Source organism: Salvelinus fontinalis, chromosome 28 (genome assembly GCF_029448725.1).
Source record: "Salvelinus fontinalis isolate EN_2023a chromosome 28, ASM2944872v1, whole genome shotgun sequence".
Classification (NCBI taxonomy): Eukaryota; Metazoa; Chordata; class Actinopteri; order Salmoniformes; family Salmonidae; genus Salvelinus; species Salvelinus fontinalis.
In genome coordinates this window covers 13014629-13030542 of record NC_074692.1, presented here as the reverse complement: position 1 = coordinate 13030542, position 15914 = coordinate 13014629, and the positions used below count along the sequence as shown (strand labels likewise).

At 42.5% G+C, this 15914-nt stretch overlaps 1 protein-coding gene across 1 annotated transcript in view; it reads right to left on the bottom strand.

Annotated features, from left to right (window-relative positions):
- Nucleotides 1-1394: 1394 nt before the first annotated feature.
- Nucleotides 1395-15914, bottom strand: part of LOC129826207 (rasGAP-activating-like protein 1) — a 76456-nt gene continuing 61936 nt past the window's right edge. Inside the window, exons 11-21 of the mRNA XM_055886664.1 lie at nt 13714-13778; nt 13368-13480; nt 11846-12038; nt 11547-11684; nt 10515-10659; nt 9438-9613; nt 8194-8331; nt 7877-8012; nt 7545-7665; nt 5467-5534; nt 1395-5316 (exon numbers count right to left, since the gene is read on the bottom strand). Coding sequence (XP_055742639.1) covers nt 5168-5316; nt 5467-5534; nt 7545-7665; nt 7877-8012; nt 8194-8331; nt 9438-9613; nt 10515-10659; nt 11547-11684; nt 11846-12038; nt 13368-13480; nt 13714-13778 — 1442 coding nt within the window. The 3' untranslated portion in view covers nt 1395-5167. The remainder of the gene's footprint in view (nt 5317-5466; nt 5535-7544; nt 7666-7876; nt 8013-8193; nt 8332-9437; nt 9614-10514; nt 10660-11546; nt 11685-11845; nt 12039-13367; nt 13481-13713; nt 13779-15914) is intronic.

Below are 15914 nucleotides of genomic sequence, written 5' to 3'. Positions count from 1 at the left end.
CAAACTGGTGAGTGAAAAACAAGTCATTTTGCCTGTTAATTTCTTCTTTATCCTTGTGCAAGTTTTGATACCTTTATGCTTTTTGTCACTCTCTTAAATGGGGAAAAACAGGAAAGAAATGCTTCCAGTCTTATCAGGGAATTTCCCATTTAAAGTGAGACTCATTAAGTTGTACAGATAAAACGTTTTTGCTTGGCCAACCCTATTTTCCATGTCATTGTATTTTAACTGATGTACTGTATCAGTTAATATTTCTAGACTTACATTTCCAGTCTCCAAATGCTTAAGTATGTAACTGTAATTTCATGGTCTAGGCCTCCTCAGCTTTTCAGGTGTGTACATAAGGTCAGTATGCTTTCAGTGGAGTCCGTACACCGGGAAATTTTAATGTGAGCATACATTTTATTGTCTGGTTTTGGACAGAGGAATAGAGTTTATGCAATTATATATGCGAGCAATTTGTACCTCATGTCATGTGTAGCAGAAGGTATCAGGAGGTTTTGGGGACAGGAGAATGGATGTTAAACATTTTGTAACGTGTGTCCATTTGCTATCCAAGGCTATTGCTCAAATGCTCCATATAGGAGAACACATATTTTTGATGTATTTTTTAAAAGATTGAATATCTTCAATTGAGCATTCATACTGTGTAACGTTGTTATATTACTATTAGTAATTAATATACATTCCATACGATTTTCCATAGCATATATTAATTAGGTGTGGGAAATGGAGTAAAGCTGACTTTAAGGACACATTAACAGGGATACTTTCTCATTGGGAGTTTATCTCACAATCATATTGATAATCTCCACAGCATACTGTGCTCATGTCTACACAGATAGGCCTGCAACAATTTGGTGGGAATCTGTGTAGGTGTGAGATAGAGGGTCTGCGTGTGTGAGCGTATGTGCATGTGTGTGTGAAAATGTTTGGTTTAAGTTCCAAAAATATTGAAACAGTAGACGTTTGGGGGTTGAGACAAAAAAATAGACCATAGAAGTGCATGTTACTCAAGACCTAAGCAAGTCTGCTGACAAAGAAAATATTTTGTATGTGACAGTTGAGTCATTAGAGATGTCATCCAGCTGTGTCCTGTGGAGTGGCATGGTGGACTGCTCCATACTCCACTGCTTGTCTGTTTTTACCTCTAAAGAGGGTTTGATGGAGAGAGATGAGAATGAGCTAGCGCTTTGCTGCTCCGCTCACTCTTCAGGTTGCACAGAAAAGGTAACCATATGTATGAGGTAATCGTCTGCATTTTAAGTGCCCATTTTTTACTGACGAAATGTCAGAGAGCCATGTGGCTATGGTTCAACATTCACATTTCATTTCTCATCAGAAGCAACATACTACATATTGCGATTTAAAAAAGAAAACACAACACACAAAGAGAAATTGAGATTTGAAATGTATAATCAAATGAAATAGAAATAAAGGCAAGATTAGAGACATAAAACATTAAAGGGCTTCTTAATCTATCCGTCTTTACTGGATTGTGATGATTTTGTTGCATGTTTGTGTGTTTCATGTGAAAAATAAATGTGCCCTCAACAGGGTAGTTTGTTTGACCTTCTCTCGTTCTTTACTGTCTTTCGTTGCCACCAAGTTCTCCTCTTCCTTTAGCTTTTTCGTTCCCCTCTCCTCCTGGCTGCCCTGCACCTCGTTATGCAGATATAAACGAGCTTCGCTCGAGCTGTGGAGTGTAGCGGTAACAGTTTTCACCGGCAGTAAATGTTGCATTATGGCCATTTTCTGTCACTGGCTGCTCAATGTTGGTGCTGTGTGAAAGAAATGGAGGCTGGGTCTGCAGGCACTGTGGCGCATACTAAAGCAAATACCCCAATCCTTCCCCCTCCCTTCCAGGTCTGGAGGAACAGCTTGTGGGGTTGTCATGGGAGGTCTCCCTGCTGGTCATGCGGACAGCCTGTGGTGTCTGTCATGGGGCTCATCGCACCTTTCACAAGCATAGCCGTGACACAGCCGCTTAGAGCGTCTGTCGTGGCCCGGGGCTGACATCGCAGACTCCCCTGTCCCAGCCGAGCCCCCCTCATCTCATCACTCACCTCCGTCACTAATGTAATGAGGGTGTTAACGAGGGAGTCTCTGCTGCCCCATAGCAGGTGCCTCTCATTAGCATTTTAATAAGGTTAGGAAGGGGATGCTGCGAACACATTTTACTCATATTCTTAAATATTAATCTAATATGAAGGGAAACTGACTTTGTACTTCACGGGCCACTTTCAAGGACTCATATTTCACATGATTTACCTGGTCTAAATCCTGGGAGATTTATGTCTGTGTTCACAGAGCTTGGAGTAAGAATCAGCTGGGAAAAGTATCACTGTGGTGGGTTGTGTGATATGACCTGAATTGGGATTCAGTAAATACACTGAAGTAACTCCCTTATCTTGATAAGTAACACAGGACGGATCCTTTGTGACCACACAAGCAGGGGCTGCAGTTAACTCTAGTGGGAATTGGGACCTACTGAAAGAGCTGGAGGAGGTGTCCCCAGACCCTCCAACACCTGTTACAAAAAACACTTGACTGATTATAAGTTGAAAAGGTTGTCCATTGTGTGCATAAACACAGATTCAAACTAAACAGTAGAAGTGGTAACATTCCATTTTACTGAATATTTCCAATACAGTTCACAGTAATTTAGCGGATGTTACCACTCATCTGTAACCACCCACTTTGTACATGCAGTAACTTTGTGTAAGCACTAAAAATGAAGCTCATTTTCAAAATTGCAGCTCTCTTTCAGCAAATACCAAGTCAACGAGCAACAATCAATATTTGTCCAGATTTGAAATTGAGGGCATGCTTGGTGAATTTTTGTGGAATACAACAGTGGTCTAAAATAAGCTTCCAAAGATGGCAAGCCATAGTAAATACAATTTGGAATGTAGAGAATACAATTTACAAAACAGATTACAATAATAGGTCAAAAATCTATCTGGATAACAGTTAAAGATAATTTGATAACAGTGAAATTGTAACATTCCAATAAGTTTGGCTTTTCTCTCTTGATCGACAAGTCTGATCGAAATAAAATACTCTTCCTTGTTACTAATAAACTACTACCAAAATAAAGACAACACACAGTTTGACATCTGAAAGATCTCCACAGAAAAACATTTCAAATGGCACATACCATTCCACGCAACTCAACTCACACACTTGGAGTCTGACTCATCATCTCTCTGAGCTTAGCTCGAAACAAGCAACCTGAATTTGGTCAAAACTGTGGAGGAAAAACCTAAATGTATACAAAATATAAGGTACAGCATATGAAATGTCATGTAGTGTACATCAATGCTGAAATGGCTAAGACAGGATATGGTCATACTGTTGAGTCAACATCATAAGCTCTCCACAGAGAGCCCAACTGAAGTAGAACAGAAATTATCTACATAATATGTCCAATTTTCATTAAACGCATGACAGCTACTCAGTGGTGGAAAAAGTACCCAACTGTCATATTTGAGTAAAGGTAAAGATACCTTCATAGAAAATGACTCAAGTAAAAGTAAAGGTCACCCAGTAAAATTCTACTTGAGTAAAAGTCAAAAAGTATTTGGTTTAAAATATACTTAAGTATCAAAAGTAAATGTATTAATAATTTCTAATTCCTTATATTAAGCAAACCAGATGGCTCCATTTTCTTGTTTTTTAAATTGTTCAGAAAGCCAGGGGCACACTCCCAACACTCAGACATCATTTACAAATCAAGCATGTGAGTTTAGTGAGTCCGCCAGATCAGAGGCACTAGGGATGACTAGGGATGTCCGGCTGATAAGTGCGTGAATTTGACTATTTTCCTGTCCTGCTAAGCATTCAAAATGTAACGAGTACTTTTTTGGGTGTCAAAGAAAATGTATGGAGTAAAAAGTACATTATTTTCTTAAGAAATGTAGTGAAGTGAAAGTAAAAGTCGTCAAAAATATAAATAGTAAAGTAAAGTACAGATACCTCAAAAACAGATTATTAAAGTGCTTCTTAATTTGTTTTTTTGAGGTATCTGTACTTTATTTTACTATTTATATATTTGACGACTTTTTTACTTTCGACCACTGCAGTTACTGTATGACACTTCACTCAAAATCAGCTGTCTTAAAATACAAACACCTGAGAAGAAGCGCAAACACACACCACTGGATGGACTGGATAAGATTGTCAGTAGTACAGCTACAAAGACACGTTAACCAATTAACTAATCAACTGTGAACCCTATACTGTATATGTCAAATATGTATTATATCAAAGCCACAGCTTTGTGTTTGAGTTACTCCACATACATGCACAGAGCAACAGTACCAAACACAAGCTTCACTAAATATTCATCTCAGGTGTCCATGGCAACAGTGAAAACAATATCCTAATAGCAAACACGTGACTGTTCCGGCAATTATGGCGCGTGTGCCGTTGTATTAATAACATTTGCTTAGGCATCTCACAGCGCAATGTCCTCAGGGATATGAACACCAAATCTCACTGCTACATTGTGGCGGTTCTCAATTGAAATATATACAATTAGAGAGTAAAAAACATCAATAAAAGCAATATCAAAATAGCATACATTCAGGTAAATTCAGCTAAAACTAGAGTAGATTGCATAATCGTCCTCCTTCAAGGTATGATAATATTGAATATAAAAGCATTTTCTTCACATTTCACAAACGCTGGATGCAGGGCATGCATTACATTATAGCCATGCAATAACGCAGTACCACCGAATGACACACTATGTCCAACCCCTCCTTCAGCTCTGATCCATATAACAGTTTGTGTCCTGCTCAATCGACAAGAGCCCAAGCTTTGTAAGAGTAGCAGAAGTTAATATGTGGCAGTCAATCTGCATGCGAGGCATGTAGCAATCAGTTATGTCACTAGATTGCTGAAAACCTGTGTATGATGTCAAACGTCCATGGAAAAGAACGTAGCAGAGTGGGCTTGGCATCCTCTACATTCTGTCTTTTGAAGAAGTGATCTGGATGAGAAGAAAGTTCCTCTTGATATCACATGTAACAGACAATATGACAGGGAGAAGGGAGACGCTGCCTTCCTTCTGCGATCACTTAGCTTCCCTACACAGATGTGCCTGATGCAGGAAGCTGCTCTCCCCCTCAGGCCCGGGCTCATGCTGCTGGGAAGGCCCCGTCTATGGGGTCAGGATGAGGCTGCCTCCCTCCTCTCTTTCCCTCTGCTGGAAGGTGGCATGGGCCTGCTCCAGATCCAGAACCACCCCCAGCAGCCGAGCCACTGCAGCCTGCCTGTGCTTCAGGAGCTGCCCGCTACTGTCTGCTCCATCTGGGGGAGAGTTAGATTTAAAGCAGGAGAATGCTTTAAATTTTGTATTAAATTATAGTACAAGGGTCTGGTGAACCAATCTCTGAGGGCTAAGGTGTTGCAACTATTTAAACTGCATATTAAAAAGGCACTGTTTTGACAGAGTCTCACCAGACAGCAGCCCAGAGTTCAGTCTCTTCTCTTCCTCTGGGGTCGTCTCAGCCTCCAAATACTGCTTCCTGTAACCACACAGCACAGGGCACGGCGCAACACAGCACAGTGCACAGCATGGCACACTCGCATTAACACACTGATCAACATGTTAATCAATGTTTAGATAGTGTGTAACAGAGTTTGTGAGAGAGGCTGAGAGTCGTGAGAGAGGCTGACCTTACTTTCATTGATACCATGGTACTACTATGGTACTTTCCCTTATACCATAGTATAGTCTGAATCATAGAAATTTACCATGGTTTTAGCCTTGAATTATGATGGTACTACCATTGTACTGCCAAGCACCTAAATAATACCATGGTATAGATGTGGATCATAGAAATACCATGGTTTTAACCTGTATTATACATGAACCGTGGTAACGCACAATTATGATAAATAGTTCCAAAAATCATATTGCACCATCTTTATTAATTGTGCGTTACCATGGTAAAATGGGAGTATAATGCATTAAGTAAATAAACGCTCTCACTCTACATTGTCTCTAGCCTGCTTACATTTGACATTTTTGCAGACGCTCTTATCCAGAGCGACTTACAAGAGCAATACCTTGCTCAAGGGCACATCGACCAATTTTTCACCTAGTCTGCTTTGAGATTCAAACCAGAAACCTTTTGGTTACTGGCCCAACGCTCTTAACCGCTACACTATCTGCTGTCCCATAGTCAGCGAGTCAGTTTCATGAGAGAGACAATTGAAAACTAAAGAGAGAAGCACCAGATAAAGTATTTGAAACCTTATCTTCACGGTGAGCAAGTCATAAAGCACAGGATATGAAAGACCAAGTTAACTGGAGTTTAATTCATCCATAAAAGACCTTTAGCATAGAAGCTGACATCGGCTAACATTAGCGCCAGTCAAGCTAGCCTGTCGTAGTCATGGCGACAGAGGATTCCAACAAACATTGTAACTTGCTGTTGTTAGTGGTATGTTGAGAATGACATGATGAATATGTATTTATGAAGTAAGATGATAATCTATACCTTTTTACAAATAGTTTTTTAGTATGTTGGCAATTGTATTTAGAGTAGTTGAATGAGTCAGTTGAATGAGAGAGAGACAACTGAAAACTGTATTGAAGAGCGCCAGATAAACTAGCTAATTATTTTAAACCTTATCTTCAAGGTGTCAGACTCCATTCTTCTCACAATACCCTATCCAGGTCCCAGGTTTTAAGAGGGTACACTACACTACTAGACCATGTGTCTGTATCATCCAGGCTGTATCACATCCGGCCGTGATTGAGAGTCCCATAGGGCGGCGCACAATTGGCACAGCGTTGTCCGGGTTCGGCCGGTGTAGGTCGTCATTGTAAATAAGAACTTGTTCTTAATTAACTTGCCTAGTTAAATAAAGGTTAAATAAAATAAAAAAATGTGTGTTGTGGTTTTTCACTATGAGCTAAAGGGATTTAAGAGGGTACACTAGGCCTACACTTTGCCATTGCAGAGCAAGAAGTCAATGTCACTTTACCCGAAAAATGGTGGGACACAGACCATCATGATAATACATTGTAAACAACTACCATGCTTTCATGTTTCACTACATGCTGCTAGTACAAAACCATGTTATTGTTTTCATCGTACTACCATGGTACTTTTACATTTCAATACCATGGTACTATCATGTTTTTTTGGAAACAACTAGCAGGAAAATACCATGGTACTGGTGTAAATACCACAGTATTTTCCTGCAAGGGTAGTACAATGAAAAAAATACCATGGTACTATTATGTTTTTTGGTCACTACCGTGGCAGGAAAATACCACAGTATTTGCACCAGTACCATGGTATTTCCTTGCCATGGTAGTGACCAAGTGTGAGAGAGGCTGAGCATATCAATCCACATTTATGTGTTCCTGGGTTACAGGCTATTTCTAATGAATATGAGTAGAGAGTAGTCCTAGTGTTGCAATGTAGACTCCTTGTGACAAGGAAATTATCCTGCACACTGTCTGTTGGAGGAGGTTTATCATAGCCTCTAAATGTCCTAATATCAAAGTGTATGCCACTGACCTGAGTTTGTCTCTTCCCTGAAGAAGCTGTTTGTAGATGGTCTGAGTCTCTGCGTCTGGATCCAGTGGGTCACTCCAGTCGCCCAGAGTCACTGCAGAGTGAGTGCGACTGCAACCTAAAGCTGAACAAGAGAGAGGGGCCATACAGTGTATTCATATTCCTTCCTGTCTGTGAGTTACTTAATCTGAGGGAGCAACCAGCTATGGGCTGGTGTAAGAGCAGTGCACATAAACGGCAGGTAAAAAGATCATTATGAAGAGTTAAAAAAGCACTAACATGTTAAGTGTGTGGCACTTGAACAAAGCTTCCATTATGGTCAATGTTATAATTACTAGCGCGGTTGGCCTGTAGGCAGCATGTCCACTTCCCACTGCGGTATGCCCCTGGGTGGAAGGAGGGCAGCATGCGCTCGTTGTAGATACTGGCCTTCCTGATGGCTGACAGCCACTGGTTCAACTCATTCACATTCTGCAGACAGACAGACAGACAGACAGACTCTACCTTTTATACTGTCTCTGATAACGCCCACCATTTTGTAGTGGGGAGGCTGCACTCAAACATCACAGTGATGCAAAGATAGTACCACATAGTCAACCCAGTCCAGGGTCAATTGTAATAGTGTGGTCAGTGACTGGGGGTCTGTCAGTACCTTGCACTGGATATAGATGGTGTGGGTCTGTCCATCGTTGTCCTGGGTGACGACCTGCATCACATGCTGCTGTTGGAAGGCATTCTCATCCACTCTCTCAACGACACACACACACTGGATGGGGATGGAGGAACGCACCTGCAGGATACACACATAACACAGTATGAGCATCCAAACACAGGTCCATGTGGCACTCCTGTATTACTCTGTAGGTAATCTTATAAATACAGGCAAATAGCTAAATGATTCATTTTATGTGTATCAGCTTCTCCTCGGGAGAGTAAAGGCCCGGCTTCAAGTGTCTGTACAGTATGTATCCGCTTTTATCATTCCCCTATGTTTTATTATTATGCAATTCAAGATGTGCAACCATTTAGCAAAGAAAGAGGACTGAGAAGAGAAAAGAGTGGTGGAGAGAAGGAAAAAAGCGGAGAAAGTGAGAGAGCAGGACGGAAGAAACCCGTCAGAACGGCTGCTTTAATGTGTAAATCAGCTGCTTCCATGGGGAGCCTGCCTCACTCAGGCTAGAGCACGGTGGGAGCGGCGAGGCGGAGAGGGGATATTGTCCACAGTCTGATTTGCAATGTTGTTATGAATATCCACAGCCTTCAATTAACCTAGCCTTTATTCGAGCCACACAAAGGAAGGAGCCCGCTCAAAGAGAACAGCATTTTACTGGCCTGACTCTCTTCCCCACATCTCTCTCACTTTCTATCTATCTCTGTTTCTCCCCGCCCCCCCCCCTCTCTCTTTGTCCCCCTTCTTCCTCCTACCCCCTCCTCTCTCTCTCTTTTTCTCTTTTTCTCTCTCTCTTTCTCTCTCGCTTTCTCTCTCTCTTTCTCTCTCTCTTTCTCTCTCATCCCCACTCTTGTCCTGTGCTGGCTAAGCAAATGAGAGAAGTTCATTATCAAAAGGCTGGGCATCACATGACAATGGCCTCCCCACTAACGATGTTCTCATACAGAGCCAAACACAAATAAATAAGGCAGAGGGATGATTTAAATGTTTTTTTATGAGGCAGAATGACGATCAAACACTCTTTGAAGGGTACAGGAGCCAATTCATCACCAGAGGAAACATTGTTACCTTGTTATAATGAATGAGTCACTTTCAGAGGACTTTGATCCTTAAAGTTTTCTTGTCCGGCTTTCTCTGACGTAACAGAGTGGAGGAATTACCATTAGAGCTGTTATCAAAGCTGGTCATGAATAGGTTTCTGTACAGAGTGTATGTTGGGATCAAACCTGCCAGGGGTCCAGAGTCTTGGCGTACGACAGGGTCTCACTGCTCAGCCAGAAGTATCGCTTCTTGAAGGCAAAGCGGGACAGGAGCTGGGGGCCCTCGGCCTTGTGCTTCTGGAGATAACCCTCCTTCACTGTCACTGAGGGCAAGAACACAGCCCTCTGGGGCACCTCAGACACTGCAGAGAGATAGAGGATGGTGGGGTGGAGAGAGGGAGTAGGAGAAACAGTGACAATAAGTGGAAGGAGGATGAGGTAGGATGGGAGAAAGGAAGAGAGAGAAATAAGACAGCTGATATGGGGGAGCACGCAAACCAAAATTATACTTTTATCAATGTGGACACAAGGTGGAGCTGCAGCAGTATTGTTATACATATTGTTGAATTACAGTACAGCACCACAGGAGGTTGGTGGCACCTTAATTGGGGAGAACATGCTCGTGGTAATGACTGGAGCGGAATGGTATCAATTACATCAAACACATGGTTTCCAGGTATTTGATGCCATTCCATTTGCTCCGTTCCAGCCATTATTATGAGCCGTTGTCCAGTGTGTATTAAATGTCAAAGTGGCCTTTGAGGGAGAGCCCAGTGGCTGAGAAGACACATGGAGATTGGAACGTGATATTTCAGAGGGATAAGACAGATCACAACAACAGAGTCGCTGACACGTAACCACGGAAAAAAGGGGCATGCTATCTAATCTGTGTGGTGTGTAGGGTGGCGAGGGCTGCACAGTCCAACGCCCAGCCCACCCCGCTCCCTTGTTACCCCAGTATCAGCTCCCAGCTGCCCATTAATATTTCACCAGTGGGTCTATTCTTACTATTGATATCAGTAATAAACAGCCTTGCCACACCGGCACCTGGTGGGTTAGTCTGCCAGGACAGGAGCCCAGCCAAGTTCTGATGTTCCCCTCCAGTGGCTCTACCTTATCTCTACGGTAACCTGCTTGCTCTTCATCACGCTACTGATGCATTACTACTAGGGTCCAGAGTTTCCCCTAGTCAGGTGACGTAGTGACAAAAAAACTCCTGACCATATGCATTACTGAATAAACAGTCTTGCTGGTGCTTCTTACCACTATCTTGGTCTATGTCGATGAGCTTGTCCAGGAAGTCTTTAACAGAGGCCACGCTGCAAAGGATGATGGGATGCAGGGGCTCCATCCACAGCTCCTTGCCATGGCCCAGCTGCAAGCCCAGATTCCCCACACTCTGCACTGCCTGGAGCACACAGAGACACAGCCATGTTCACCCATCACTATCTCATGTAACTATAACCATCAATCAAATGGACAAGAAGTATCATTATCAAACCTGGTATTAAATGAAAAGCACAGTATGATCAGGTGCTACTCGTGCTTTTAGTAACAGAGTATCTCTCTCTCTCACACACACACACACACACACACACACACACACACACACACACACACACACACACACACACACACACACACCTGGCCAAGGGAGCAGAAGAAGCCCCTCTCCACCCCTCTCCGAAGCTCTGCTTTGAACCACAGCCTGGCCGCACACAGAGGTAAAAATAGAAAATGTTCTGTAGAGGACCCATAGCAACAGGACTTCAGCACCACGGACAGCAACTCTATCCTCTACAACTGTTTTACCAACATGATCTCACATTTTTCCTTCGAAATTCAACGTATTATGGATGAACTTCTATTTTGACACATTAATTCTGCATGGTTACAGGGTTAATTCAGCGGGGTTACAGGATTAAAACAGAATCAATTCAATTGTTGACAGTTAAAGCAATAATTCTGAGGGGTTAAGGTTATGGGAATGGTTTGGGGAAGGCTTAAAAGAAAAAAAGAAAAAACGACTCGCTGTAACCATCAAGTATTATCAACTTTTGTCATGGCTTGCTCGAGTATTGTGAATTGCAGTGGCGCAGTGGTCCAAGCATCACAAGTTCGCGCCCAGCGTTGACCAATCGTTTTTCTTTTTCTGTGTATATCGACGTTCTCAGATGTCAGAAATCGAAGTCTATTTCTAGTGATCAGGCTGGTTTTACTGTGTGGCACTGGTTGAGAATGTGTGTGCAGGCATGTGTGTTTGTGTGTGTGTGTGTGCGTGCAAGGGCACAGTACCTTGGCCAGCAGTAACAGTGTCCTGCTGGTGCGTGTATCTGCATGCTGGTCCCTCAAGTGGAATAGCTTGGGTGTGAGGATAGCAGGGGCAAAGAAACGCAGAAAGAAGAATCCACTGATGGCCAGATACTTCACATCCTGTGAGGAGAAGGTGAGTAGGGAAAGAGTACAGGAGATATGAATAAAGAAAAACACTGACACCATCCCAGTGTCTATTCTCTATCCAGCATTGAAAACACACCTTCATCTCAGTGACCTTGGTAGGTGCATTTGACCATTGACCTATTGGTGAGACTGACCTCGTTCTCTCGCTCAGGGAACTGCTCCTCCACTCTCTTGTGCAGCTGTTTAAAGGCCACCCTCATGACGGGAGGGCACTGTGCAACTGACCCAACGATGGACTCTACGATGCTGGACAGATAGCCCTGCAGCATCTCCACACTGCTCTCCCTCACCTCAGCCTCAGACGCCGCACCTTTAAATGAGATACGCCTCCAGAGAGAAAGAGAGGGGTCAGTGTTACATTGAAATGAAATGTCTACTGCCAAATCAATAATGGTCTGAAACGCAAGGGTCTGTCGGATCATTACTGTGATCTTTGCTTTGTACAAAAAGCATTGTCACTAATTAGGAAGTCTGTGCACAGTGCAAATCAATACAACATCAAGACATTCCATGAATCAATAGATGCCTCAGTGTTGTGATGTCTGTGGAGACATGAGCACAAATGTGGACAGATAGCATAATGTTACAGTACATAGCAGGTTAAGTCTGAGGATATTTAGGATCAGTCTGTGTAAATATCAGGTCTGGTCTGGGCTGTAGGGATGATATATACTGGAGATGGGTGAGTATTAGAGATGGGCATAGTCCCAGGCGCTATTCACATAATAATAAGGAATTCCCCTCGACCATGCCCACAAATTGGGGAAAACCAACATTCTTTCCTATTGACCCCCATTGTAAAAGAGGCAACTTCGTCGTCGATTTTTGTTATACAGAAATAACAAAACATGCTGAAAAGCTGCTGTGTCGTTCAATGTACACGCAGCCAGGTCAAAAATCCTAACCTACGATTCGTAATGTTCCCACGTAGGGAAATAGAGCCTGCGAGAGGAACCCTCTGGCTTCAGGCTGTTCAGTGTGGAAGAGTGGGATATGTGGGGATGCAGTGTCCAAGAAGGCTAAACGTAAAACATTTCATCACAGGAAGACATTTAACTTGTTTAGTACAGTCCATTTGTAACTCAATTTACTACTTGGAGCTGTATAGTTCGTTTGTTTGTGTTGTTGGTCTTGGCTAGCTTAATGTTCGATTCGCTAGCTAGCACTCACTCACTCAAGTGGCTGCTACCATCGTCATGAAAAGGGGCATGAGAGAAGCCCTACAATATTACATTTTTCTAAGTAGTGAGAATGCTAGGGAGCAGGCAATGTTGAAAGTAATCTTTACACATGTTGTACTTTTCTTAAATATAGTTTTGTAATTGATAAAAACAAGCAGGCAACAAGAAAATTGCATTTGAAAAAGATCAAGGTTTTGCTGTGAGCCAATGGGGTAACCTAGGTAACCACAGGTTTTTTTTTCACCACAGGCGGGCAGGGTCGCGATGTTCTATCTAATACCGACTGGGCCTATCTTAGGGGGTTCTCGCTGGTTGCTAGGCAACAACCTTCCCCCATTTTTACATTCCTTTTTCATATCTTGATGTTGTCGTCTCTAGTCAACTGTGAAGATGTTATGTGCTGTTATCCAGGAAACTATTACATCTCATAAACCATTTTTTACATCTGTATTTCTACACCAGTATTCCTCTTTACCTGGTTCTGTTCAGGTCAATTTTACACGGGTCCAGCTCAATGTACTTCTTCTCCTCAAAGATGCGGTTAATGATGGGCTTCAGGACCTCATGAAGGTACAGCATCCCCACAGCCTGCCAGTGCACAATACCTCACATTTACAAAGCATACATTCAATGCTATTTTATATTTATCCGGCTAACACCAGCTTTTCAGAATAATAGTGGTTCTTAGATTTAAGTCTTTGGCATGTATATACTGTGGGACAGGTGTGAGCATAGTGTGACTGCCAAGAGTGAATCCAGCTAACATGTTGGATTGAGCATGCCTAGACAACATGATGAGAATATACTGGAGTTCCACTCACCTTCATGAACTGCTCCATGGCTTTAGAAGCTAGAGAGTTGGACCGGAACAAGGTGTTTGGATCCGCTGTCAGAAGGATACATGAAAATGTAACATATCTTTATAACATAGGACAGGCTATACACTTCAAGGACATCATATTTCTAAACCACTGTGTATGGGGCTAAGAGGAGTCATGAACCAGATATTGATCTTGGTCTACGAGGGTCACCCAAATACTAGCGCTACTCTAATTTCAGTATTCAAAGATGACTGTCTTTGGCCCTCTTTGCTACACAGTTACCTTTATCCTTGGAGGGAGGAACATTGATGTAGTCATGGGGATATGACCTGTTGCCAGACAAAGTGTTTTAGTTGTATACCTAAAGGTCATTTGTGAGAGGAGATAGGGAGGAGCTGCCTGCACTTTCATGACATTAAGGATATTTAGAAGTTTGGGTCCACCACACAACTTCTAAGGTAGTTTTTTTCTCATTTGTCCTTGTGCCCTGCTTTAATGTCTTGCTGCTCCCCAACATCTATTTTGATCTCCCTTTCAGATCGTGTGGAGTTGCTATGGAAACTTGGGCACTTTGTTTGTTATCGCAAGCCACACTAACAGAAAGAGAAGAAAACACGCAGAGCACAACAAAACTCCTTATGACTTAGCCTGGGGACGCGGGTGGAGACAGAAATATAATTAATGAACACGCAGAACTTGTGAAACGACTTAAGGGTGGATAATTGTCGGAGGACTGATAAATATAGTGCTGGCAGGCATGCACCGCCCGCCCACACAGCCCGACCGTGGCTGCTGCTACGATTAGAGAAAGAGCGTCAAATCAGAGATAAATACCAACAACGCTTAGAGCCTCTGTGGGATACGCAGGAATAAGAGCAGGTGAGCAGCTGGGCTCTTATTCAATCTGCCTAGCACACATACAGTACCAGTCAAAAGTTGAAACACCTACTCATTCAAGGGTTTTTCTTTATTTTTTACTATTTTCTACATTGTAGAATAATAGTGAAGACATCAAAATGATGAAATAACACATATGGAATCATGTAGTAACCAAAAAAAGTGTTAAACAAAACAAAATATATTTTATATTTGAGATTCTTCAAAGTAGCCACCCTTTGCCTTGATGACAGCGTTGCACACACTTGGCATTCTCTCAACCAGCTTCATGAGGTAGTCAACTGGAATGAATTTCAATTAACAGGTGTGCCTTGTTAAAAGTACATTTGTGGAACTTCTTTCCTTCTCAATGCATTTGAGCCAATCAGTTGTGTTGTGACAAGGTAGGGGTGGTATACAGAAGATAGCCCTATTTGGTAAAAGACCAAGTCCATATTACAGCAAGAACAGCTCAAATAAGGAAAGAGAAACCACAGTCCATCAGTACTTTAAAATTAATCTGAAAAAAGTTTCTTCAAGTGCAGTTGCAAAAACCATCAAGCGCTATGATGAAACTGGATCTCATGAGGAACACCACAGGAAAGGAAGACCCAGAATTACCTCTGCTGCAGAGGACAAGTTCATTAGAGTTAACTGCACCTCAGATTGCAGCCCAAATAAATGCTTCACAGAGTTCAAGTTACAGACACCTCTCAACATCAATTGTTCAGAGGAGACTGCGTGAATCAGGCCTTCATGGTTGAATTGCTGCAAAGAAACCACTACTAACAGACACCAATAATAAGAAGAGACTTACTTGGGCCAAAAAACTCGAGCAATGGACATTAGACCGGTGGAAATCTGTCCTTTGATTAATGAGTCCAAATTTTTGATTTTTGGTTCCAACCGCCGTGTCATTGTGAAATGCAGAGTAGGTGAACGGATGACTTCCGCATGTGTGGTTCCCACCATGAAGCATGGAGGAGATGTGATGGTGTGGAGATGTTTTGTTGGTGACACTGTCTGTGATTTATTTAGAATTCAAGGCACACTTAACCTGCATGGCTACCACAGCATCCCATCTGGTTTGCGCTTAATGGAACTATCATTTGTTTTTCAACATGACAATGACCCAACACACCTCCAGGCTGTGCAAGGGCTATTTGACCAAGAAGGAGAGTGATGGAGTGCTGCATCAGATGACCTGGCCTCCACAATCACCTGACCTCAACCCAATTGAGCTGGTTTGGGATGAGTTGGACCGCAGAGTGAAGGAAAAGCAGCCAACAAGTGCTCAGCATATGTGGGAACTCCTTCAAGACTGT